The sequence below is a fragment of the Pseudorasbora parva genome, chromosome 16, assembly GCF_024679245.1.
Source record: "Pseudorasbora parva isolate DD20220531a chromosome 16, ASM2467924v1, whole genome shotgun sequence".
Classification (NCBI taxonomy): Eukaryota; Metazoa; Chordata; class Actinopteri; order Cypriniformes; family Gobionidae; genus Pseudorasbora; species Pseudorasbora parva.
Window position 1 is genome coordinate 25,379,910 of NC_090187.1, and position 27,030 is coordinate 25,406,939.

A 27,030-nucleotide genomic window follows, 5' to 3' on the forward strand; every position below is an offset into this window, starting at 1 on the left:
GAAAGAACAGGGAAGGAAAGCAAATAGACTGTGGTGTGATGCATGGTTTGGTCAGGTGGTGTAAATGCGCTTAGCTTTCTCTTAAGAGTCATGAATCCCTGTGTTTGTTTACCTGAGGGCATGAGGCATATTTAAGTGACGCTTTAGTCTGGTGTGAGCATATTTTTTAAAGAATAGAGTTGTATAATGGCACTGTTTCTGTAATCAGAGTCATGTTTAGGTCTTGAGCATTGACGCACATCCTTCAATTATGTCGCTGTCCTTGGTGCTGAAAAGGCTTTCGCATCTACTTTTAAATAGCTGCATTCTCTCTCTCTCTCTCTCTCTCTCTCTCTCTCTCTCTCTCTCTCTCTCTCTCTCTCTCTCTCTCTCTCACTCACACACACACACTCATACACTCACTCGCTCGCTCTCTCTCTCACACGCACACACACACACACACACACACACACACACCCACACCCACACACACGTTTGTTTTTGTGACATATAGGGACATTCCATAGGCGTAATGGTTTTTATACTGTTCTATCCCCTTACACTGCCCCTGCCCCTACCCATCACAGGAAACATTTTGCATTTTTACTTTCTAAAAAAAAGTATGATTTATAAGCCTTTTGAAAAGTGGGAACATGGCCAATGTCCTCATATTTCCCCTACTCCTTGTAATACCTATGTCATACCGATGTCATTATACACATTTGTGTCCTCATATGTCACAAAAACATGCCCACACACACACACACACACACACATACATATATATATATATATATATATATATATATATATATATATATATATATATATAAATACATTGTGATTTAAAAGAAAATATTTAAAATGGCAATATACAATAATTAACTATTAACTAACTAGTGAATATCTCTTTCTCTTACAGAAAATTGGAACGGGGCTCCTGAGCGCATGCGTGTTTCTGTCATGAGAAGTGATTCCTCTTCGATGCAGAGTGAGAAACTCCGCTGTCTTGCCCGAGATATCTCTGAACTGGGCCAGCAGGGCATGGCAAGCAGTGGGCACGATGCCAACGACATTGCAGAGGACACGGTGCGTGGATCCTGTTGTCTAATGCAGGAATTATCATGACATTTTGTTTTTTATCATAGAAAGGCCTTTTAAAACACTTCATAATTGACTTAAAGGGATAGTTCACCCAAAAATGATCATATATAACATCGTTCTTTCAGACGAACACAATCTGAGATATATTTACAATATCCTGGCTCTTCCAAGCTTTATAATGGCAGTGAATGGCGTTCCTGATTTTGAATTCCCAAAAAGTGCACCCATCCATTTATCATAAAAGATATCCAGGGGAATAATAAAGACCTTCTGAAGCGAAGTCGACTTGAGTAGGCCGTCTGCCAGAAGCTAGTTATTTGAGTTTATAAAGTTAAATATGGATATATATTTTTTTCTTACAAAATGCGTTGCTTCAGAAGGCCTTTATTAACCCTCTGGGTGTGGGGGAAAGTGCCATTTCTACCATTATAAAGCTTGGAAAAGCAATTATATTTTTTAATATAACTCTGATTTTGTTTGTCTGAAAGAAGAAAAACTTGTACACCTAGGATTGCTTGAGGGTGAGTAAATCATGGGATAATTAAAATTTTGGGGTGAACTATCCCTTTAAGGTGTCACAAGATGTTTTTCAGTTGTTGGCTGGTCACACAAAGATTGTTGGACCCACAGGGAAAAAAACATCCTCATAAAGCATTGAAAAAGCAATATCACTACTGGACAGTTACAGTTAGATTCCAGAGTTCATTCATCATTGAAGGAACGTACTTCCCTAGATCCCAACATGCAATATGCTTTTATTGTATCACATTGAATACAAAACATCTGCTAAATGAGATCAGATTAATATTCTCAGCAGATTTGCCCAGCTGTTAGCCTATATGTGTTCTTTCACAGCATTCATATTCCAATTAACTATCATTATTTTAAAGTTCTTTAGCTTATGTAAGAAAATGCTCCCATAGACACTGGTAAATATTACAACCTTAAAAGGTGAGTTCACCCCAAAATGAAATTTATGTCATTAATGACTTACCCTAATGTTGTTCCACACCCGTAAGACCTCCGTTCATCTTCAGAACACAGTTTAAGATATTTTATATTTAGTCCAAGAGCGTATCTAAGTGTATGCACACTATACTGTCCATGTCCAGAAAGGGAATAAAAACATAATCAAAGTAGTCCATATGTTGGTCCAAAAATATCAAAAACTACGACTTTATTCAGCATTGTCTTCTCTTCCGCGTTTGTTTTCAAACCTCAAATAACGAATATGAATAAATTAGTAGTTTTTTGCTATTTTTGGACTAAAAATTATTTTCAATGCTTTAAGAGATTTTAATCAACTAACTGATGTCACATATGGACTACTTTGATGATGTTTTTATTCCCTTTCTGGACATGGACAGTATAGTGTGCATACACTTAGATACGCTTTCTGACTAAAATATTAAATGTCTTAAACTGTGTTCCGATGATGAACGGAGGTCTTACGGGTGTGAAACGAAATTAGGGTGAGTCATTAATGACATAAATTTAATTTTTGGGTGAACTAACCCTTTAAAACTGAAAACTGATTGAAGACTTTTTAATGATACATTTTGTGCTTTTATCATTAAAATTTAATATTCAAAAAAATCTGATCTGCATAAATCAGTCTGACAATGTCTTTTTGGAAAATGAATCAAACATAAAAGTTTTCCTTTTCATTTTGGGGAAAATATATAATCTTATATATTCTGCACATAATATTCTTGGGGATGTTTCTGTAGTGTCGAGAGAACATTATGAAAACCACAAGTGACAATTTCAGCCGACACACCTATCCATTAATTTGCTAACCACAGGGACCGTCCTAGTTATGCACCTTCCTCAGAAGCAGAATTCTAATCAAACGTGTGTATGACTGAAACCACCGACTGCTTTGAACAACCAGCCAATCAGTGGATGACCCAGATCCTCAGTTTTTTGTTGAAACTGCCAACTATATGCTATGCAGCTTTGAGAGAGCTCCAGGAATCTGTAATGCACTGTCTTTCTCTGTGGAGCCATGCAGATGTGTCTAGATGGTACTGAGATGCTTGTGTGTGTTTCCAGGTGGAGCCAGGCCCTGGTCCAGGAGGAGGGCTGTGTTTTGCAGACGGCCACAGAAGAGTGGACTACGTTCTTGTTTATCACTGCAAGAGACGTCAGCTCCAACACCGCCTCTCTGTTGTCTCTAATGGTAACGTGCCGTCTCAAAGCCCCACCCCGTCACGCAGGAGTACGAAGGGCGAAATTTCGGAGGTGGTGCTGGAGGCGGGGCTTGGGACGGAACCCGCTGATGGACTAAAAGATAAAATCAGGGAGGAATTTGAAAGAGGACTTCAGGAGGAAGGCTTGGAGATTGAACATGACAAAGAGGTTTGTGTGTACAGTGTGTGTCTATGTTTATGTTCAGAATGGAATACTACACAGTATGCTGACTACTATGTTTAATTTTTAAATAGTACGTGAAACAGATGCATTATACAACATTTAAAACAGTAGTATGCTATTTTGTCTATTTTTGTCTATTCTATTATATGATCTCAGATACTTAAATAAAATACAGCAAAAACAGTAATATTGTGAAATATTGTTACAATTAAAGTTAGAATTTAAACAAATCATATATTTAATGGGTTAGTTCACCCAAAAATGAAAATTCTGTCATTAATTAGTCACCCTCATGCCGTTCCAGACCCTTAAGACTTTGAGTTCATCTTTGGAAACACAAATTAAGTAGCCTAGAAATTTAGACGCACCCTAGCAGCAGCAAATCTAATCTGCCGGGAGTGTCGTCTAGCAACTCTCAATACACTTCTGAGCTGTAAAAACCAAACTCTGGTCGGGCCAATCACATCGTGTATAGAGTCGGTCGGTGGGGCTTAACATAGTGAGAGCAGAGTTGCGCTTGCGTGCTTCTAGTAAACACAGAGGTTGTCGGACGGCGGTCTTTTGAATCAGCTTTGACTGATTCGATGCGACGACTCTGGAAGACTTGGGAGTTAAGCTTTTCTCTGAGAAAAGAACAAAGAACGGCACTGAAGTCATTTTTAAGAAGGGGAGATGTGTTCTGAGTTTTGCCGACCGGATATGGTGAAAGTTTAATCTATCAACGAGCTCCGATTCACGGTGCTCTGGTTGGTTGTAGCTCTATCCTATAGCGTGCAGAGAGAGTTTGAAAGACATCCGTTTATCCCGCCCCTCGGATTGAGCCCTGTCAATGGTGAGTTTTCAGACCAAACATCTTGATGTGTGACAAATTAAGATATTAGTGTTGAAATCCGATGGGTCAGAAAAGCCTCCATTGTCCACAATGTAATTTCCTCTTTCAATATTCATAAAAGGCATTAAAGACGTTGTTACAAAGCCCATCTCACTACAGTGGTTCTACAATCCTTTTATGAAGCGACGAAAATAGTTTTGACAAAAAAAAATAAAAATAACGACTTGTATAGTAATGGCCTATTTCAAAACACCCCTTCCTGAAGCTTAGGAGCTTAATGAATCAGTGTACCGTTTCATGATTCGATACACTGGTTCATAACGGTTCGAAGCTTTACAAAGGGGTGTTTTAAAATCTGCCATCACTGTATAAGTCATATTTGGGTTGTTGTTTTTTGCACTCAAAAAATATTCTCGTTGCTTCATAAAAGGACATTGTGGCCTTTCTGAGCCATCAGATTTCAGCAGAAATATTTTAATTTGGGTTCCGAAGATGAACGGAGGTCTTACCGGTGTCGAACAACATGAGGGTAAGTAATTAATGACAGAATTTTCATTTTTGGGTGAACTAACCCTTTAAGAATGTAATTTATCCATGTGATAAGATCCTTCAGAAATCATACTAGTATGCTCATTTGGATTTTAAAAGAACATTTATTTGAAATAGAAATTATAAATGATAAATATCTTTACATTTTAAATGTCGACACTGTCTTTTTTGACCAATTTAATGCATCTTTGGTGAATAAATGTGTTCATTTCTTTCTTTTTTTTAAATAACTAAACTTTTGAAAAGTAGTGTATGTCATTTCTCAGGTTATTTTTATTTTATTAAATATCCATCTTGTGTAAAATGTCTTAATTGAAGTAGTCTACTCTGATCAAATAGCAAGTCAAGAAAAAGGTAAAACCATGCAGTGCATTGGAGTTTATTTATCATAAGTTTATGGAAGTTGAAGTGTATTATAGGATTTTTTATGTTTTTACAAACATAGGCCAGACAATACACAGATTGCAAAAGAGTAGCATAGTAGTATGCCGTAGAATTCTGAAAATAGCCTATGCCTGTTCTTGTCTGGAGATGCATGTATTTATATAAATTTCCTTATAAATATATTAATGTATCATCATCTCATATCTTGAGCCGTGAATAATCGGGGATGAGCTCAGTTTTGAGTGCAAAATTAACAGAATGAGCACAATCAAAAGATTCCCAAGGTGACCTTGGAACTTAAGAAGTGAAGACCCAGTTTAGAAAACCCCAAAGCCTCCCACACTGAGAAACGTCTGTCTTGTTTTAAAGGGTGAGATAGTTTTCATTTTCAAGCAATGCAGCATCTTCTAATACTAGTTAACAGCTGCCAAAAAGCTTTGTGTTCGCTTTCCTGCAGTGATTGCCCCAAGGCAAGATATTTGCAAAAGGCACAACTGTAGTTGTCAAAAGTGATGATCTCTTCCCCTTGCTTCATGGATTTTCCCAAGTTGAAGCAGGGAGAGTTTAGTATTTCTAAATAGGAGTAAATTGGTTGACTCGTACAGCTTTTTTCCACAAAACTAGCTAATACTCAGGAAATACCCTCATGAAACCAAATATAGTTCTTTCTATTATTATGCAGGTTTGATTACACCTTAAAATAGGGTACATGGGTACATTTATGGGAAGAAATGTTCTGATATTTTAATTATATATATTTTATTTTGCATAAATAAAATAAAGCCCATTTTAGGACCATTATTTTTTTGTTTTAATTTCCATAAAAATAATGACGAATGAGTCAATAAAAACTGAACATCTGCCTGAACATATTGTTATTTATTAATCAGCATAAATTAAAATAAAAACAAACAAACACTACCACGCTGCTAGTGATTTTTGAATGTTGCTTATTGCTCAACTAACTATAATCAATTCTAAACTATAAAGGCATGTTCCTATGTTTTAAGTCTGTGTAGATCTAATTGGCTCCAGGAGTCCAGGGTTCATTTTAGCATAAAGATTGAATGATAAGAGCAAAATCCTGAATGGAAGCTGTGACGTGGGTGTATTTTTGATTGTTGGTGGTGTGATGGTGGTAGATCAGTTGTGTTATGCTGGTGTGGATTAAATTTGAGTGCTGCTGTCTCCATCCCAAAGGCAGATTATGGTTGATCCTCATTGCCAGAGGTGTGTGTGTGTGTGTGTGTGTGTGTGTATGTGTATGTGTGAGTGTGTGTCACTCATCCACGCTGAATAAGACCATTTTAGTAACAGCTGCTTCTTATAGACTGTGTGTGTGTGTGTGTGTGTGTGTGTGTGTGTGTGTGTGTGTGTGTGTGTGTGTGTGTCTTTGTGTGTGTGTGTGTGTGTGTGTGTGTGTGTGTGTGTTTGCACCTCTGCTTGTGTTAATCAAGACTGCCAAATCACCTTATCTTGAACTAAATTTTCAGTTGCATCCTGCAAATCTAAATGACATGAACTGCATTATTCATGCATTATAATTTATGCTTTACTCTTTAAACATATGCCGATTCTTTCTTTCATTTTCTTTCAAGATGAGGACAGTCCGGTTTACTCGTCTTCATGTTCCCTGGTCTGTTCTCAGTCGTGAGGCAGAACTTCTTAAGATCAGAGTGCCCACTAAAAAGGTGAGTCACTATAAATCATTCTAATAGAAAGCCATTCTAAAGGGGGAAACAACCACATAAAAAGAAGAATTTGAGAATAATTTGAGAATAAAATATAAAGCTGTGATGCAGCATGTAATGTATAATTTATGGGGTGTAACAATGCATCGTAATATATTGATATCGCGGGATAAAAAAATCAGATGTATTTTTAGGGGTTAAAGGTGCACTATGCAACTTTCCATCCGCTAGAGAGTGCCTATTCAAAACAAATGTGTAGTTTGATGACGCAAAGTTTGAGCACAGCATCTTGGGACATGTGGTCTGCACCTCACAGCCGATGGAAAATAGGACTCGGGCAGAAATCACGTTCATGCATGCGGTTATTAACGTTACTGTAGTCTAAAGCAGAGCAGGGCCGAGGGTTGTGGACCTGAGCACAGCTGCTGGAGCGATTGTTAAACAAACACACGGCTCGCGAACACCGGGACTTTTATTATGACGGAATGGGACACATTCCCCGGGCGCCTGCACTGATCCGCTCTTCCGGTTATGATTATGAGGTAATGCAGCTCTGTTTATCATATTAGATACATTTATGTGTGTTTAAAACAAGGTTATTTTCGTAAACGAAAACTGAAACTAAGACTAAAACTATTGGTCAAAAAACATTTTCGTAAACTGAAATAAAATTTAAAAATCTGAATAAATAAAAAACTAAAACTAAACGAAACTAACTACTCTTACTAAAAAACTAACTGAAATAAAATAATAATTAGCAAAAATAAATATTCGTTTTCGTTATTAATAAGCTCTCTTTAATGTGGTGGAGAATCTGACTGTGGCGGTTGAGGGAGTGTCTATTGCGCAACTGCGCGTGAATTGATCTGAGGAGGAGATTAACCGCTGCCCTGACGGAAGCGTGCAGACAGTCAACACATCGCCAGTCCTAAACGGCAGTTCACAAAGAATCAATGCGTCCGTGGCAGTGAAATGGGAAATAACACAAGGTGAGATGCACGTTGAACTTCTTTTAAGCTCACTGTTTTAGAATGCCGTTTCTTACGTGACGAGAGATGCAGGCGCAAAAGTCAGCAACTATATTAGCAAATAACGTTACTAGCCTCCTGTGCGTTTGAGATTTCATGTTTGCATAATATTGACAGGCTCAAAGGTGTTATCATAATCATTTACTACTAATAATATTATTATCTGTGTGGAGACATTTCCCCACAAAGTAGGGAATACCAGGACACACACACACAGGTTTGTTTCACTATATAAGTGAGGACATTGTAAGGACTTCCATTGATTTTATTGGTTAATGATATTTTATATCTCCTAACCCAACCCCTATCCCTAAACCTACCCATCCCAAGACCGTGCAAAACAATAGATTTAAATAAAGACATGTTTTGGCCGATTTATAAGCCTTTTTAACTAGTGAGGACCAGTCAAATGTCCTTATTAGTCAGTTATCATAATATTTTACTAGATAAGTGAGGACATTGGTCCCCTTTACAATTATAGCACAACAAACACACACGCACACACACATGTCTGGTGCACTATCTTTGTGGGGACTTGCCATATAGACGTAATGGTTTTTATACCATACAAACCATATTCTATCCCCCTACACTGCCCCTGCCCCTAAACCTACCCATCACAGGAAACTTTCTACACTTTTACATTTTCAATAGAACTCATTATGTATGATTTATAAGCTTTTGTACCCATGGGGACCTCAATTTAGGTCCCCACGGTGACACGAGTCCCCATGAGTTTGTGTGCATTCAGGTTGAAGTCCTCACCAGGCTAGAAAAACATGTACACACACACACACACACACACACACTCACACACACACACACACACACACACACACAGAGCAAAACTGCTAGCCTACATTGTACTACTGAAGAAATTAAAATAAGCTTTTAATTGTTTAACAATATTTCATCTGCTATGAGTGAGTTTGTCTGGAATTTATAATTTTTACTTTTATATTTGACGTTGCATCTATTTTGTTCTTTAAGATAGATCCTCTGAGTATTAGCCTATGTCAAAAATATCAAATATAATTTTTTAATATCAAAATATAATTTCTTTCATTTTTAATCTCCAGATCGTTGTTTGTATAGGTCATAGTTTGACTCAAGCTTTTTTGCTCAAAGAAGAAGACCCAACTTTATGCATGTTTTGTAAGACCGTCCTGGGTTTAAACAATAATGCTTGTTTATTAAGTTATTTCACTTAAGGATGTTTAGTAAGATTAAACTCTAATCTGTTAATTAAACTTTGCTGAAATTAAAAACCTTGATTTGGTCTCTACGCTTCATTATGGTAACTCTGCTAAACTATAATTACTAAAACTAAAACTGAAACTAAATAAATAAAAACTAAATAGAAATGTATTTGCAAAATAAAAACTAAACTAAAACTAGCAAAACCATTTGTAAAACTAACTAAAACTAAACTGAAATTTGTAGAAAAATTGAAAACGATAATAAAATAAAAACTAATTTAAAAAAGCGAAACTATAATAACCTTGGTTTAAAATTATGTTATGACGTTACTCTGTGCGTTCACTTGTTCACACTGCTAAGAGTAAAGCGCTCCTGCAGAATAAAACCCGAAACCGAGGGTAGCGCAGATATGACATTTGGGATATTGTTAGTTAGAAACATTTGGGATATTGTAGGTACAATTGAACAAAATATATAACACCGACCTAGTGGTTTTTGGATATTTTACTGCAAAAATACTACATAGTGCACCTTTAACAGTTTATGACCCAAGACCAGTTATGGAAAATGAAGACCAAGAGTCAGGAGTGCAATTAATTAAAGAAAGATGTACTAAAGAATAGTTTACAGTCTACATCAGCAGAAGCCAGTTTGTTTGTTCAGAAGCCGCATTCCCCTTCTCCCCATCTCCCTGTATATACAATTGTCCCAACAGTTATACTGTTTTTAAGGTCTAGCCACGTCATTATTGCAATGTGGATGATTCTGATTGGCTCAGAGAAAATGGACAGTCATGGTAAATTTCCACACATCGTCAGTTAATCAGATGCACGTGTCCATAGATCATGTGTTGACGCTTTCACCCCCGAATTAACACATACAAAGATACACAGTTTCTCCATGGTTGGAGCTGATTAAGCTCCAGTTCTGACCAGAATGTTTCCCAAAACATACTGATAGAGATTCAACAGTGCTTTCTCTCACTGAGATACAGACAATAGTACAGGCAAAATGCATCTTGATTCTCTAGTGTTTCAGCAAAAGGAAATATAAAATTAATAAAATATTATAAATTAAATGAAAGACAAATCTATATTTTATATCTGGTAGCCAGACTAAGTGAGCACGCACTGTTTCTGCAATCCTGGCACGTGTGATACCTCCAAAATCCAAACACACGACAACTCGTTGCTATTAGCTGTTTAGTGACACATCACAAATCTCTAAGCCAGACACTCAGCCCCTCCTCAGAAACCAAATACACACTTAAGAAAACAACAATCAGTGGTTCTCTTAAGCAAAATCATAACTGGAAATCATAATAAAAAAAAATCATGATAATGAGAAAGGAGGATATATATTGATTAAGGCTTTGATTATTAATTTAATTAGGATATATACAGGTATATTGAAGCAGCAATTTCAGTATCATTGACATAAACAATATGATTTGTGATGTAGAGTTTGTTTTATCCAAGACTTAGCTTACTAACACACACATGTTGTTTTAAACCTATAAGAATTTCATTAGACTTCCAAACGCAAATCATGATATTTTTATACCTGAGAGATTTCTTTCCTTCCATTTAAAGTCCATTTCTCTAAAACTTAAAAGATCCCAAAAATGTCATAAAGACATTGTAAAAAAAATTATCAATTAAAATCCAAGTCTTCTGAAGAGACACATTGGCTTTGTATGATGAAGAGATTTACAACGACACACATACTGTAGCAAACACAGACGTTCAAATGCTTCCATGATGTGCAAAAACAACAGCAGAATTTAAATATTTGGATGAACTAACCATTTACAGTTTAGGAAGAGTCATTCTGACAAGCTTTCTTGCGAGTAGAACTGTAACTGATTGTATTGATAATCTGAAGTGCACACGCTGGAATGGCAATCCTTAAAGTGAAAGTGCACACATAATTTTAACATATCACATTTAGTTTCAGTTGTATGATTTTTATATGTATAGTGCATTAATAGTGGGAGAGGCGGGTCATAACGAGCACCGGGAGAGTTTGTGCGCGCGGTTTGTCTGTGTAAGAGATCCAACAAATACCTGCATTAAAAAGTACTATGATTCCAAAAAAAAAGTTTTAGTGTCATTACTACATTAAACTGCTATGCTATATATAAAATGTATAATAATGCAAGGGGGGAATATTTATGGGTCTTGATAATAATAAAATAATAATATTTTAATAATAAAAACCTCTTCTTTATTTTGGCTCAAAATATTTCTATAGTATTGTATTATCAAGTCAAATCACCTTTATTTATTTAGCGCTTTTTACAGTACAGATTGTTTCAAAGCAGCTTTACAGTGATAACAGGAAAATAATGCAACAAAGTTTGTTTTGGCTCTACAGCAGCTCTAGAAGAAAACAGTCATTGCCCAGCTTAAGTAAGTTGAATCTTTGCTGTTGTAAAAATATTATTCATTTAGTTAGTTTATATATATATATATATACAACAGCTCTGGAGAAAACAAATGTCCTCGTCCAGCTCAGTTCAGTTCTCATGCAAAGGTGTCAATGCACTCAGACCCCAGAGGCAACAGTGGCAAGGAACACAAGCTCCATCAGATGACAGAATGGAGAGAGAAAAAAAAAACCTTGGGAGAAACTCAGTCGGCTCAGTCGGGGGGCCAGTTCTCCCCTGGCCTATTGAGAGTTCAGTATTGCAGTTTGTATTAAATCGTGACACGAGTGTATCTTTACATATGTCTCTCAAACAGGCCCACAGAAAACATGTAGGCGTTTGACAGAACATTTTATCTGATGCAGATTATATGTTTTTCACTGGTAATCAAAACCACAACCTTGCTTTGCTAAGGTTTTGAACTGATCTGATAGATCTGATTGCTGAATTGTGACGCATCAAAACGTAAAAGATCCCATTATAATCAACCAATCTGTCGACACAGGTCCATCGGTCGACAGTTGGAGGGATGCTTTTTTTTGTCACATTGCACAGCTATTCCAGACACTTTATTTTTCCCAATCCATTGTAGATAAATTACACTATTGTTCTAAAGTTTGGGATCAGTAAGGATTTTTTAATACCTTTATTCAGCGAGGAGGCCTTAAATTAATCAGAATTGACCGAAAAGACATTTATAATATTGGTTAAATGCTGTTCTTTTGAACTTTCCATTCATCAGAGAATCCTGAAAAAAAAGTATCACAATTTGCACAAAAATATTAATCAGCAAAACCATTTTAAAATTGATAATAATAAATGTTTATTGAGCAGCAAAGCAGCATGCTAGAATGATTTCTGAAGGATCATGTGACAATGAAGACTGGAGTAATGATGCTGAAAATTCAGCATTGCCATCAAAATAATTGCCATTTAATTATTATTATTTTTAAATAAAAATCAATAAAAAGGAAGGAATTAATGAAATGTTTAAATATATTAAATCAGAACATTTTAAATGGTAATATTTCACAATATAACTTTTCTGGTTGTTGTTGATTAAAAATGCAGCCTTATGAAAACTTTCACAAAAAATATATATTTTTAAAATTACCGACCCCAAACTTTTGAACAGTAGTGTATTTATTCACAAATATTTTCAATTGATGATCACAAATGTATTTATATATTTAATTAATATTACATTTAATAATAACTAATTAAGGCCAGTTTATGATATGTCGACTAATTTAAATAATCTTTTGTTTCTAATTATTTTGAAATAATTTTGCTGTTTTAATATATGCAGTGTTAGTTTTTAAACCAATATATTAAAAAAAAGTAGAATATGAAATTTGATCCATTATACTGTTGCTGAACTCTCACTTCTAGTTGACTGCTGATTGGCCTGTTCTGACAGATTCAAGCAGTCATGCTGGAACGCTTGATCACTTCCAGTATAGGTCCAATGTTAGAATATTTCACATTGCATTGGTGAACATAACACGTTGAACACCAAACCATTAGAGCAAATGTTATCCTTTCATTGAAACCTTATCATTGTTACCTTGTTTCATATACATATACATGCATGTATAATTTATGACTTGACATTTTACTGCGTATTGCATTGACTAATAAGCTAATGTCAATGATAAGAAACAGTTCTCTTCCCTATGAGAATGTTTCACTGGTGTGTCAATCTGAGCTGCACAGACTTCACAGTCACCTCAACTATGGCGACTGGCACAGCCCAAGAGTGTCATGTTTTTTTGGTGTTAAGAGCTTTGGCTCCATGATCGTCTTTGTAAGTGCTCCGGGTTGGCACGGTCTAAGAGCAGTTGTAATGCCAAAAGTCAATTCTCAAAGTCTGAACACTGCAGAGAAAGAAAATCTGATCTGATTATACAGTCAACAAGCCGATTACTTGTAAAATGTTTTCAAATTCCTGCAAGGGACATTTGTCATATAGGCCGTATACTAAGATTATTGTTAGCGATGCATCCCCCCCATATATTTAGATTTGGCTTTCATCCTGAAATAATGATTTGTCCTTTGAGGTTGTGAGTTGTATTGAATGATATAATCAGATAATGGTGGATTAGCTATTGAAACATATGGACCCACATCCTACATATGCTTCTGTTTGCAAAACAAGATATCCCCAATCTACACTTGTGGTTTCACGTCATTTGACCCTAGTCTCAACTCTTAGTAGTGTCTCGTCTGTCTTAAGCTCTGGATATAAATGGATTAATCTCTCTTTAATTTCAGCTCCCTTATGCTTGTTTTTCCAGACGTATCGACTGAAAGAGAAGACGGGGCTCATGGGCGTAATAAGCTCGTTTTGGGCGAAGATCAATCAGCCATTCCAGCCGGGTGTACCAGAGCCCCAGAACCCACGCACACGTGTCCTATCCCAACCGTTCAGCAGAGACAAGCTACACCTGTGTGTGCCAGCGCTTGCAGACAGCCAGACTATCATAAAAGCACATTCTCAAATGGCAAACCCACACATTGGCCTAATTGTTTTTCTTTTGTTTTGCAGATTTGATATAAAGTCAAAAGACAGCTTGTTCAGCAATGCAATACGAGGTCGAATTGTGAGTATCGAACCCAGAAATGGAAAGGATGTAATTTACTCACCATTGTGTCATTCAAAACACACAAAGGGAGACATTTTGAATGACCCATTTTTCTCCCTGTACAGTTACAAGAATTGGGGACTGGAGCTTTCAAGCTTCAAAAATGACAGAAAAGCACCATAAAAGTATCATAAAACCATACCGATCGAGTCATATAGGCCCTTTTACGGTCATTTTTTGTCAGTTGGTCCAATCCTCATTCACCCTTCATTATATTGAAAGAATAGCCATGATAGGACAAAATTGGACTTTCATTTTCTCTGGGTAAACTCTTGTATTTATGTATGTTTGCAATTCTTTATTTTATTGAATTTACACTTATATTCAAACGTTTTATCTTTTTTCTTTTTAATAATTTTTTTATTCATCAAGGTTGCATTAAATTGATCAAAAAACACAGTAAAGACATCTATAATATTACAGTATATAATATTAAAGATTTCCATTTCAAATAAAGGCTGTACTTTTGAACTTTCTATTTATCAAAGCATACTGAAATAAATGTGTCAAAAATGTTGACACATATTAAGCACCACAACTGTAATCTGTTTCCTTAGCAGAATATTAGAATGATATCTGAAGAATAAATTACATTTAAAAATCTACTAAATAGGGAAGTCATTTTAAATTGTTATAAAATTCCACAATATCTCTGTTTTATGCTGTATTTTGATTAAATAAATGCAGCCTTAGTGAGCAGAAGAGACCTTTTCAAAAACCTTGAACAATTATTACAGCCCTGAATTTTGAACGATATTGTATTTTTGTGTTGTCCTCAGGTTTATGAAATTCTGAGGCGCACAGCCTGCACACAGACCTGTCAAAATATGGGTATGTTCCTGGAGATGCAAGTGCAACAATTTTAACCAACCATTATTGATTTATACTATATATTGGATTGTTCTACGGACATTTAGTTGATTTCATTAAATATTTTGACTACAGATATTGAAATTCTCTCTCATTACTGTCTCAGGCATTTCGTCACTGCTCGCCAAAGGGGTTTATGATTCTGCCTTCCCTCTACATGATGTAAGTGTGACGTTTTGCCTAGTTTAGGTGAAGCTGATATGTATTTTGTCTGTTAGTTCAGTTTAAATGTGTGATGAGGTTTGGGTAGAGTTTCTGTGTATATTTTCATTGCTATAGGGAGACTTTGACAGCTCAGAAGATAGAGATCATCGCAATGACAGACAGGTGAGTTCTGTGGCATTTAGGATAATATTTCTTTTGACTGATAAAATGGCAATAAGCCGCTTATTCCTGTAAGATATGTATTTGAGTGTAGGTCTATGTCTAAAAAGATGCAAATGATATTGGTTTTGTAATAGAAAGGCTGAACAGTTAATATAACAGAGTGATATTTGCGTGATATTTGTATTGCAGATGTTGCATGAGGAATGGGCCAATTATGGAGCTTTCTACAAATTTCAGCCAATGGACCTTATCAGGTATCAGAAATGATAAACTTCACTACCATCTGGTTCTGTGAAAGTTTTTCTTTCAGTTTAGAGTCTTTCATTCAGTACGCAGATGGTTATTGTCTGGTTTCCCTTCATGTGAACTGTCGTATTTGTGTGTATTTTTGCGGACAGCTATTAATAGTTCTGCCTCAAAGCATATGGCCCCTTAAGGAGAGATGTGTCACTTGTCAGTGCCTTTTTAAGATTTTCACCTGGTAGGTGATGAAAAACCTGGAAAAAAAATCCCATTGCCTATCCCAAAATGCCTACTTAAAGGGATAGTTCACCCAAAAATGAAAATTCTGTCATCATTTACTCACCTTCATGTTGTTCCAAACCTGTTTCTTTGTTCTGCTGAACACAAAAGAAGATATTTTGAAGAATGTTTGTAACAAACCAGAGAGAACAACGATTCACATAGTATTTCCCCCTACTATGGTAGTGAATGGTTGTTCTATCTGCTTGGTTACAAACATTCTTCCAAAAATCTTCTTTTGTGTTCAGCGGGGGGAAAAAGCTCATACAGGTTTGGAACAACATGAGGGCGAGTAAATTATGAGAGAATTTTCATTTTTGGATGAACTATCCCTTTAAAATTTAAGATTTTTTTAAGTTAAAATACTCTCTTAACACTGTTTATTGTTAATTGACTACCATTAGTATGCCTTTCAGGGGTTTATTTCCCATTGAGACATTTATTAGCTATGTTTCCATCCAAAGTTGCCAATTTAACTTGTTTGGGGCGGATGTGGCTTCATGTATATTGTCTACAAACCGGAAGGTTGGTGGTTCGGTCCCCAGTTCCACCTGACCAAATGTCGGGGTTGTCCATGAGCAAGACACCTAACCCCAGCTGCTCCCGACAAGCTGGATGGTGCCTTACATGGCTGACATCGCCATCGTTGTATGAATAAGTAAATGAATGGGTGAATGTGAGGGAATATGTAAAGTGCTTTGGATGGCCATAGGATCTGTTGAAAACGCTATATAAATGCAGTCCATTTACCATTTGTGTCCAAATTTGGAATTACTTTGTGAAGAAAGCACTGTGCCAATCCAGCGAGACTTAAGCCCTATTCGGACAATAATTGTTTCTCATGGGGTAAGGTATTTTTATAATTGACAGGGGCTAGTCTATGATTTTATTTCCATCCGAATCCAAAATGTCAATGCTTTTCTCCCACCACCCGTGGAAAAATCCCTAGCTGAATTACGTACTGTTTTTTGACAAACACCAAGGTCGTGTGGAGTGAGTTTTCAAGAACTGTTTATATCCTTTTTGACCACTGCAGAGCACCATATCGTTGCGTTTTGCTGTAATTTGGATGCATTTTAAAGATCTATAGCCTACACTTTTATTACGGAAATGCTGGAAAGTATTTACAAGAATAATCTTTCATCGCCGCTCAAAAGAGAAAGAGAAGAAAAACACTTACGTCAATTACGGTCCGAATAAGGCTTTAGAGAACAATTATGACAATTCACTTCCTGATAAACTGCCTGCAAATATATATATTAAAAAAAGCAAGTTGATGCAATAGCAGAATCCACTGTGGGTCTTTTTTCATATACATCATGAATGAATTGCCCCCTTTAGAGCATGCTGACGAAACACAACATTTTGTCCTGTCATGTTATTTTGTATTCAGAGGCAGATGCCTTTTGTTTGGGAACACTGACGTTTAAGGTAGTTCTGGAAGGTAATTATTGACTATGGCCAGCTGCCATATCACCCTGTAGCCCAAGACTGGTTTCCCACTGAAGCTAAGCAGGGCTGAGCCTGGTCAGTACCTAGATGGGAGACCAACTGGGAAAACTAGGTTGCTTCTGGTAGAGGAGTTAGTGAGGCAAGCAGGGGGCGCTCACCCTGTGGTCTGTGCGGATCATAACACCCCAGTATAGTGATGGGGACACTATACTGTCAAAGAGCACCGTCCTTCGGATCACATGTTAAACCGAGGTCCTGACTCTCTGTGGTCACTAGAAATCCCAGGATGTCCTTTGGAAAAAGAGTAGGGGTGTACCCCGGCATCCTACCCAAATTTGCCCATTGGCCTCTGTCCATCATGTCCTCCTTATCACCCCCATTTATCCTGATTGGCTTCATCTTCTTCTCTCCACCAATCAGCTGGTGTGTGGTTGGCGTTCTGGCGCAATATGGCTGCCGTCGCATCATCCAGGTGGATGCTGCACATTGGTGGTGGTTAAGGAGATTCCCCCCTTCAATGTAAAGTGCTTTGATTGCCTTGAAAAGCACTATATAAATGTAACAAAAAGCTAATTATTATAGACTTTGGCTAAGGCATTTCAGAATGGATAAAACATTTCAGATGCTGTGCAACGCTGTCCGCAAGTAAGTCCAGCTAAGTCCAGGAGGAGCAGGTTTTGATAATTCACCTAATTAACACAAGAGTTGCGCCTTCAATTAACAAGATAAGAGGTATATACAGCAGACTTACCTCTGTTTGTTAACATTTTCCTTTTCATCTCTATCTCTTGAGTCCTAACTATTCCTATCCCAACCTGGTTATCTGGGTTCGAGACAAATTCCAAACTCTGAGCCCTCCGCCCGGACAGCACGGCAACTACGTATAACCTTTACTCTATTTAATTATATGTAAGTGTGAACTTGTGAATTATGCACATTTAGGAATTTATTCTGTAAATGTGTTTTTCATCGTAGTTTATGCACGTTTTCTTATCGGATAAAAATAGGTGAATGGAAACAGAAATTGAGAACGTTCTGTTCAGATCTGTCTCTTTCCAGCTCAACCTGTAGTAAGAGTTTGGGGTGTGGCTACTGCAGCAGGCGTTGCCAGAGGGTGTTTCGCCACAGTGGGAGCACTGACTGATATGCGTTACATGGGTGCATGGGAAATACATTCAGCTTCGGGTACTGAAGAGCAAAACAAATTGTGCTCTTTTAAAGATTAAACAGGGCATGAACACCTCAAAGCGAACAACAACGGACACTTCAATACCATACAGCATCGTCATGCGCCCACTCAGAAAGACAAATGTACCAGTTCATAAAGGTTACTTTGTGTCTAATGTTGTCCGCTTCAAATAGTTGTAAAAAAAATCCCACCTGGTGCTTTATTATTAATAAATAAAGTTCGCTCTTGACGCTCTTAGTTTTTTCCTAATCAATTACTTACTCATGACACATAGCAACACAACTAAAAGTATTCCTAATATGTTGGTTATTTTATTAAATTTAGCCTAATTTTACTTGTTGAGATATGTGCGCGAACAGGGCGTTTGCAAAATATGCTTTATTTTTGTAATTATACTACAGTAGGTTCCACTAGTGTCACAGAAACTGCATACTTCAAACTACTAGCCTGACAAGCCAGACCCACATCAAGATGTTTGGTCTGGAAACTCACCATTGACAGGGCTCAATTCGAGGGGCGGGATAAACAGTTGTCTTTCAAACTCCCTCTGCACACGATAGGACAGAGCTACAACCAACCAGAGCAACGAAGGTGAAGCAGAGCTTGTTGATAGATTAAACATTCGCCGTATCCGGTCAGCAAAACTCCGAACACATCTTCCCTTCTTAAGAATGACTTCAGTGCCGTTCTTTGTTCTTTTCTCAGAGAAAAGCTTAACTCAAAGTCTTCCAGAGTCGCGGTCAAAGCTGATTCGAAAGACCGCCGTTCGCCAGTTTCTGTGTTTACTAGAAGCACGCAAACGCAACTCGGCCATTGTCATTATGGCCCCGCCCACCGACTCTATACACAATGGCCCTCATTTATCAATCTTGCGTAGAAACTGGTGTATATGTTGGCGTAAGATTATGCTTACACTCCTCTCATCGCCTGATTTATGAAGCTGTGCGTACCTCTGCAATCCAGGTGTACGCAATACTTGCCCTTGATAAATGCGGCGGCTGAAAACGATCGTCATTAGAATAACACGCCCCTATATATTAAAGTCTCCGCCTCCCCCACGCCCTCATTTTACGCCATGGACAAACAGAAGACGGCAAAGAAGCGAAACTTCTCCGACGTGGAGATCGGGCACGCTCAATCATCTCACTAGTCCACTAGTCAGGGCACTGATTAGGACATAAGTCAATGGGCTGACTCCCTGATCAGTGCTCTGACTACTGAACTATTGAGATGATTGAGACGCGACCATCGAGATCACCAGGGAAGTGGAAAAAAAACCTGAAATTGTTTTATTTGGGAGTTTAAAGAGTGGAATTAAAGGCACCTACAAAAACAAAATATGGACACAAATAACGAGTACTGTTAATAGTGTGGGGGTTGAGAAGCGCACTCCAGCAATTTAAAGCTGTTTGGATGATAATTACCATCACTGCATTATTTTACAGCACGTTTTGAAAAAAATAGCATTTAATTTCGTATCACGGCACATGTATTGGGGTGTACAATAGTGATGATGATGTGATGTGGAGTACCTTTCATTCACATTAATAATTACATTACAATTTGTAAGATTCTTCTTATTATTATTATGATTATTATTCTTAATAACGCTTGTTATTTAGAAGAAGAATGTCGTTTTTATTGATTTTATTATTATTTAAAAGAAGAAGGTCATTTTTATTATTTTGTCAGTCTGAATTATTTTAGTCCCAGTCCGTGTGCAGCTGCCGGGCCAGGCGGGCCTGAAACGTCAGATAAAGCGCACATGCAGGCTCGCGACTGGAGGAACATATATGCCTAAAAATCAAACGCTTTGGTAAAGTCACAAAAATTAAACATTGACGTTCATGTTGCACAAAAATAAACACTGAATGTTGTTGTTGTGGTTTTTAACAGTGGGTCATAATATAGCATATCTTGTCAGTGCGTTTTGTGGTGTTAGGAATTGTTTTTCTGCGCATTTTCACACTAACACAAACGTGCGTACACCACCTCCTGAGCTGGCGTAGGATTTGAGCGTGCCGTACGCCAACGTCCATATTGATAAATCTCAAAGTTACCGTGGGTTTGGGTGTACGCAAGGTGTACGCTGGAAATTTGGTGTACGCACTTTTGATAAATGAGGGCCAATGAGATTGGCACGACAAGAGTTAGGGGAATATAGCTCAGAAGGGTATTGAGAGTTGCTAGACGACACTCGCGGGCAGATTAAATTCCCTTCAAACTACACCTTCAAAGCAAACTATTCACAAAGTGAAAGCTCATCAAACAAGTATGGATGATTACATTTTCAGGATAATAAAACATTATTAAATGGCCTACAAATAGAAACTGAAGCTGAAATGGAATATGAATTGCATCTGGTGAATTTAATATGCCATCTGGATATCACATATATTAAATACGTGCCCAGTATGCATGCTGTGAACTGCAGACAGCATGTCTTTGACAGTACAATAGGAAGATTACTTGGTAAATGCATCACTTATCAGTCGGCTCACATGGAGTCTGCATACTGATTCACATTTTCTAAACTGAATATGGGGGAGAAACTCCAGAATGTACTTTAATATGGCAAAATGGGCGTGTTTATTAGTTGCTGAAAGCATAATCAAAATATTTAAATAAATTAACATGTAAGTGATGGGGGATGTGTAAAACTCAATGGCACAAAACATTATGTATGTGTTGGTGTTCAGTGGTTGTTTACCTTTTTTTTTGTGACAGTTTGGTAATGCGTTTACCTGTATTCAACAGGAAGTACTTTGGAGAGAAGATTGGCCTGTATTTTGCCTGGTTGGGTGTGTACACACAGCTGCTGATTCCTGCCTCGGCTTTAGGAGTCGCAGTATTCCTATACGGTTGCCTCACCGTAGACACCAATGTGCCCAGGTAAACACATTCACAAACACATTCACATATACTTTTGTTTCCTGTCCCCTAACCCTAAATCATAATTTTAGTCTTTATTGATAGTGTCTATTAAGCTATTTTCTTTGTGGAGGCTTACTGTTGAAATCAGCTTTTCTTATTATAAGCTAATCTAACTCTAAAATATGTATTTTGGAATTTACATTTAAATTCAAATTAAACAAAGGTAAACAACCTTACAAGAAAAAAAGGGTTCAGAAAGCAAAAAACTCATTTTCTGAAATTTGTGAAGCACAAGTGTAACTTGTAAAACATTAGGTGTTGATGTATTAAGGTGATTTTTATTATATAATCAATAATTCATTTATCTTTTTTTTTCAGTCAAGAGATGTGTGATGAGCGTCTTAATTTCACCATGTGTCCTCTATGTGATCGTGTGTGTGATTACTGGCAGCTGAGCAGTATCTGCAGTACTGCACGTGCCAGCTATCTGTTTGATAACCATGCCACTGTGGGCTTCGCCATCTTTATGTCCCTCTGGGGTATGAGCTATATGAATATGTAGTGTGTTTACTGCGATAAACTGTACATTTATAATATATTAAGAAGAGAAATAGTGGTTTAAAGAGGAATAGATAATTGTGTGTGTGTGTGTGTGTGTTTAGCGGCAGTGTTTCTAGAACACTGGAAGAGGAGGCAGCGATGTCTACAGCACAGCTGGGATCTTACCGGCATGGAAGATGATGAGGTGAGTAAAATCCAAAGCATTTTAGAAGCATTTTAAGCATTTTTTAACAATCAATTTAATGCGTATTTGCTGAATGAAAGTATTAATTTCTTTAAAAAAAAATAATAATATTACTGAACCCAAACTTTTGCATGCTACTATCTCCTAAAAGGGAACTTTTGGGGCTTTCACACTGAGTAGTTCTTGGAACTTAGTTATAGGAAATAACCACCAGGTTGCCTGAGAATTAAATGTTCCCTTAGGGCCAATTAGTTCTCAGGCCATTTTCCTGGTTGCATGCTTGTTGTTGTTGTTGTGACTTTTATTTTGACGGCACAACCAACCTTTTTTTTTGACAGCGTTGAGAATGTCAGAGCCTCCGATTTTTTTCTTAAGCATAAAGGTTTGCCGCGTTCCAGTTCGCCTACTTATACTATGTCCTAAAATTATGTACTCTTTTTGTGAACAAAAAGTATATACTTTTGAGTGTGTAGCAGAAGAGTATGCAAGTTTTGGGACATACTACTTTGTCATCTTTAACGGACTCTGTTGCTTAGTTACGTGCATCTCATCACAGTTTAAACTGCCCTGTCAATCATCATCACAGTTCAAATCCTCCAAATTCAGATTAATTTCCTACCATATCGGAGAGAAATGTAGCCGCTCATTGATCTGTCATTCGTGGGTCTTTAATGCAGAGACTCTCCTCATGTGTTTGCAGTTTAAATATAATGATGCATTTAAAAGTTAATGGCCAAACGTGTCATTACAAAAGTTCACAATGCTGCTGCAGGTGAAATATAATGTGGACAACACTGAATAAATATCTTTTTGTCAGGCTAAATACTGATAAATGATCACTCAAACCCCTTTATTAAACCTCTCTACTTAACCGTCTGACTTGCAAATCCATCGTGTTTGTAGTTTTTTAGTTTGTATTTCTAATCAAAATCACATCAAACTCGCAATGGGTTGTGAGCAATATCAGCTGTTAAAGTGTGCGTCGATCTGTACTTCGAATTCTGACAGGAAATAGTAAACCATCCGGGTATCTTTGGCATACTCTTTTCAACATACTCTGATTTGAGACATACTAATTCTTATTTCGAATACTATTTAGTATGTTTAGTATGCGAATTGGTACGCAGGGGTTAAGAGCTCAATTTATCACTGTTTTCTATGTTCGAAGAGTTCGTTTCTGGAGTAAATATAAAAAATGGTGGGTGCTGGTGTTTCACTTGTGTTCGGGCCAATCAACGTACACTTACGCCACTGGTAGTTCCTATTGTGCTGGCTTAGACCCTAATGTGACTAGTACTCCCCAAAAGGGTTCATAGTTCCTGCAGTGTGAACACGCCAAAATCTGGGTACTTCCGCCAATAGTTCTAGGAACTATGAAAAGGTTCCTCCAGTGTGAAAGCCCCCTTTGTCACCATTTATCATCAGAGATGAGCATCAAAAGCAGATAACGTCATCCTCAAAAATAACAGGCACGAGCTAAAAGCGATATCATTTTCATTTGGATTCCATAGGGTCTTAAAATATTTATTGAAAATCGAGTGTCTTATATCTTAATGCTTTTGGTGCAGTTTTATAAAACCAATTAGCCACTTGAAGCAACATGGTTCATGTCATGTCTAGCATCAACTCTTAACTGTGGAGTAATCATTTTTAAGCACAGCCTTCAATAGCCGCCCTCTTAAAAAACACTCCAGAATCTCACCCATGAACATCAACATAAACTTGTTGTGACACAGTTTATAATATAATAGCCAATTCTCTCTAATGCAACTCCAACAGACCCTCACACTGGCTGACCTGGTCTTCATTTAGCTTTATGAAAATTCTAGCTTTTATTGTTCATGAGGGTCTGAACTGTTCACCTGGTAGCTGATTCAGTTTGAAGTGTGTGTACTGTGTAAGTGGTGGGAGAGGATGGCATGTATGTGTGTGTGATAGAATATGTGTGAGTAATAAGATTGTGTTCTGCTTAAAGCATTGAGCTGAGTGAATGAAGGACAGGGCTCCATGGAGATCATTAGCATCAGGCTTAATGAAGTTCAATTATACTGCATATTAAGCACTGTAAATATGTGTCTAACTCCATGTTTTCTTTGCTTTCATGCTTACCAATAGGAAAGGGCTGAGGTAAACCTATCTTTTGCTCTCTTTCTTTCTGTCCCTGTTTCTATATTGTTCCCGACACGCTCAAACGCACACCATATTTTCACCACGTCCTTCACACTTCCCCCACCACTTCATCTTCGCCGCATCTCCCGTTTGCGATTTTCTGCGCAGCGGGAGGATCAATTTTGCATCTGAGTCTATGGTGATGCTGTTTGATGAATCAACCCTGAATTCATCGGAGGAGGAGAGATTTACAATGGATTAACTTTGTAGTAACCTGTGTGCCAACGAATCCTTTACCGTGATTTTATACCATTAACCTCAATGACATGATAATCCTGACCACAATGTACTTGCCAGATAATCACAACCTTATTTGTAACATTGAAAATGCTACCTGTCACCTGACACACATTTTATGTTATAAATATATCATTTTAAGCATTGTGTTTTGAACATACAACTATATACCGCTCTTGTACAGGATGGTGCTCTAACAGATTGAGTGTACAGCAGTGGGTTTGCATATTAAACCAGAAAAACCCTGCTGGTTACGTGCTTTTTAATGAACTTGCAGTTTAGTGCCATATCGGCATCTTCGCCTCAAGACAAGAAAGTGATTTAATGCGGAACCAAGATAATTATTTCTTTTTGTGCATGTTTGTGAATCCTGTTTCTATGGAGACTGCTTTGCTTATGCTTGTCTGATGAACTGATGTTGGATTTGGTGTTTTTTTTTTAGTCCTTTATCCCAAAACTTGACATTTATATTTGTGTGTTTAAATCTCAGAATGAGCTACGACCAGCATACGAGGACTTTCTTCTTAAGAAACAAGAGAAGGCGGCAAAGAATAAGAAGAAGGAAGAGGTAAACTGCACTATTACGTACAGAAGTACAAGGTCCCCACACATTTCGACCAATTAATTAATCCATGATTTTCCCACTTTTCATAAATAAATGATTTTATAAAGATTGTACTCACAGAAAGCAATGCATTTCTGAGCTTAGTATAATTATAGGAAAAAAATTATATTCATGATAAAACAAATTTCCATGATTTCTCCATGTCTTATTCCCGATATCATGCAGATGTCATCTCTGATTTTAGTGTATAGAAACCTACTGATTTATTTTTGTTTTTGTTTTGTTTTTTACAAATAATTTGATTCTTAACCCTCTACAGAATGGCAACGGAAAGTTTTCTTAAGCCCCATGTTCAGTACATGTTTCTTTAAATGATTGCATCCAATTAGAATGGTAAAAAAGTATCAAGAAAAGTCTAATAAAGCATGGGAGTCACTATCAAGCACCATTTGAAAGTGGGACTTCCTTAGAATAAGCTGAAGTTATTTGCTTTAGTGATGTTATTTAAAATAACACGAACTGTACATAAAAAGTGTGTATGTGTGTGTGTGTGTGTGTGCCCTTGTTTATATTACATTGTGGGGACCAAATGTCCCCATAAGGATAGTAAATCCTGAGATCACCTACATTGTGGGGACCAGCCAGCGGTCCCCACTCTTTCAAAAGGCTTATAAATCATACAGGATGAGTTTTTTTTTTGAGAAAGTAAAAATGCAGAATGTTTCCTGTGATGGGTAGGTTTAGGGGCAAGGGGCAGGGTAAGGGGATAGAAAATACGGTTTGTACAGTATAAAAATCATTACGCCTATGGAGAGTCCCTGTAAACCACATAGACCAACGTGCGTGTGTGCGCGTGTGTGTGCGTGTGTGTGAGAGTGAGCTGAAATACTTGGAATACCACACAAATATTTCCAAGTAGATGTGAGAGAATGAGTGTGTGTGTTTTTAATCTCTGCTTTGTGTTCTAGCCGGATGCAGGAACAGATGACAAAGGAAGAGAGAAGCTACTGTCTGCTAAAGGAGGCCAGTCACCGGTGAGGAGGGGGGAGATAATTTGAGAGTTTAATGTTTTGCTTAGGAGAGAGCAAGCTAATCAACTTAACCAGAAGAGGCGGGGCTTCAGGGATAATGCAGTTAGTTCTCAGCTTTTAGTCACCGAGTGGTCACTGAGCGGTCACTGCGCGGCCTCCATCAGACCCCACCTGCCCACCTAGCTCATCCGTCTTTCCCCTTATCTCATCCCGCATTAGCACTCTCTTATCTTTTTCTTCTTCTTTCTGACAATTTAATTAATTAGATAATAAATTACACAGTCCAACAGAGAGACTGTTGTTGACTTGTTTTTCCCATCTGAAATGAGCAGTTTGGTCGCAATTTCACTTGATGTGATTTTGTGGATTTTTGTTACTGTCATTGTGCCCTTGTACGTAGTGTCAGGCCTATGCCGCATACACACAACACACGTATATGCTCAAACACTATCTCTGGCATACACGCTTACTACACACGGCACTCAAAGCAGATTACCTCTCTGGGTATTCCACACTAGATTATACAGGATTAGAGTCAGAGCTGGATTAAAACACGCGAGTTAGAGTGGCGTCCTTCCTCTAATCAAAGACACATGTTCACTGTTTATGTGCGTGTACCTGAGAGAGTGTAGTGTTTTTAATTCAGATTTCATGCGTGTGAGGGGGGTGGGAGGTGGATCTGTGCTCTGCATTAACTTCAGCGTGCACTTTAATCAAATCACCCTTACTCACATTAAAGGGTTAGTTTACCCAAAAATGAAAATTCTGTCATTAATTACTCACGCTCATCTAGTTCCAAACCTGTAAGACCTTCGTTCATCTTCAGAACATCT

At 37.4% G+C, this 27,030-nt stretch overlaps 1 protein-coding gene across 2 annotated transcripts in view; it reads left to right on the forward strand.

The window, feature by feature from the left end:
- Positions 1-27,030, forward strand: part of ano2a (anoctamin 2a) — a 45,573-nt gene that overhangs the window by 742 nt on the left and 17,801 nt on the right. Inside the window, exons 2-16 of one of the 2 annotated variants that reach the window (XM_067420039.1) lie at positions 902-1,068; positions 3,139-3,444; positions 6,823-6,915; positions 13,869-14,020; positions 14,120-14,174; positions 14,996-15,047; positions 15,193-15,248; positions 15,366-15,413; positions 15,603-15,667; positions 21,334-21,468; positions 21,829-21,989; positions 22,113-22,195; positions 24,311-24,322; positions 25,092-25,169; positions 26,135-26,200. In XM_067420039.1, coding sequence (XP_067276140.1) covers positions 902-1,068; positions 3,139-3,444; positions 6,823-6,915; positions 13,869-14,020; positions 14,120-14,174; positions 14,996-15,047; positions 15,193-15,248; positions 15,366-15,413; positions 15,603-15,667; positions 21,334-21,468; positions 21,829-21,989; positions 22,113-22,195; positions 24,311-24,322; positions 25,092-25,169; positions 26,135-26,200 — 1,529 coding nt within the window. The remainder of the gene's footprint in view (positions 1-901; positions 1,069-3,138; positions 3,445-6,822; positions 6,916-13,868; positions 14,021-14,119; positions 14,175-14,995; positions 15,048-15,192; positions 15,249-15,365; positions 15,414-15,602; positions 15,668-21,333; positions 21,469-21,828; positions 21,990-22,112; positions 22,196-24,310; positions 24,323-25,091; positions 25,170-26,134; positions 26,201-27,030) is intronic. The other variant, XM_067420040.1, reaches the window with a different exon arrangement.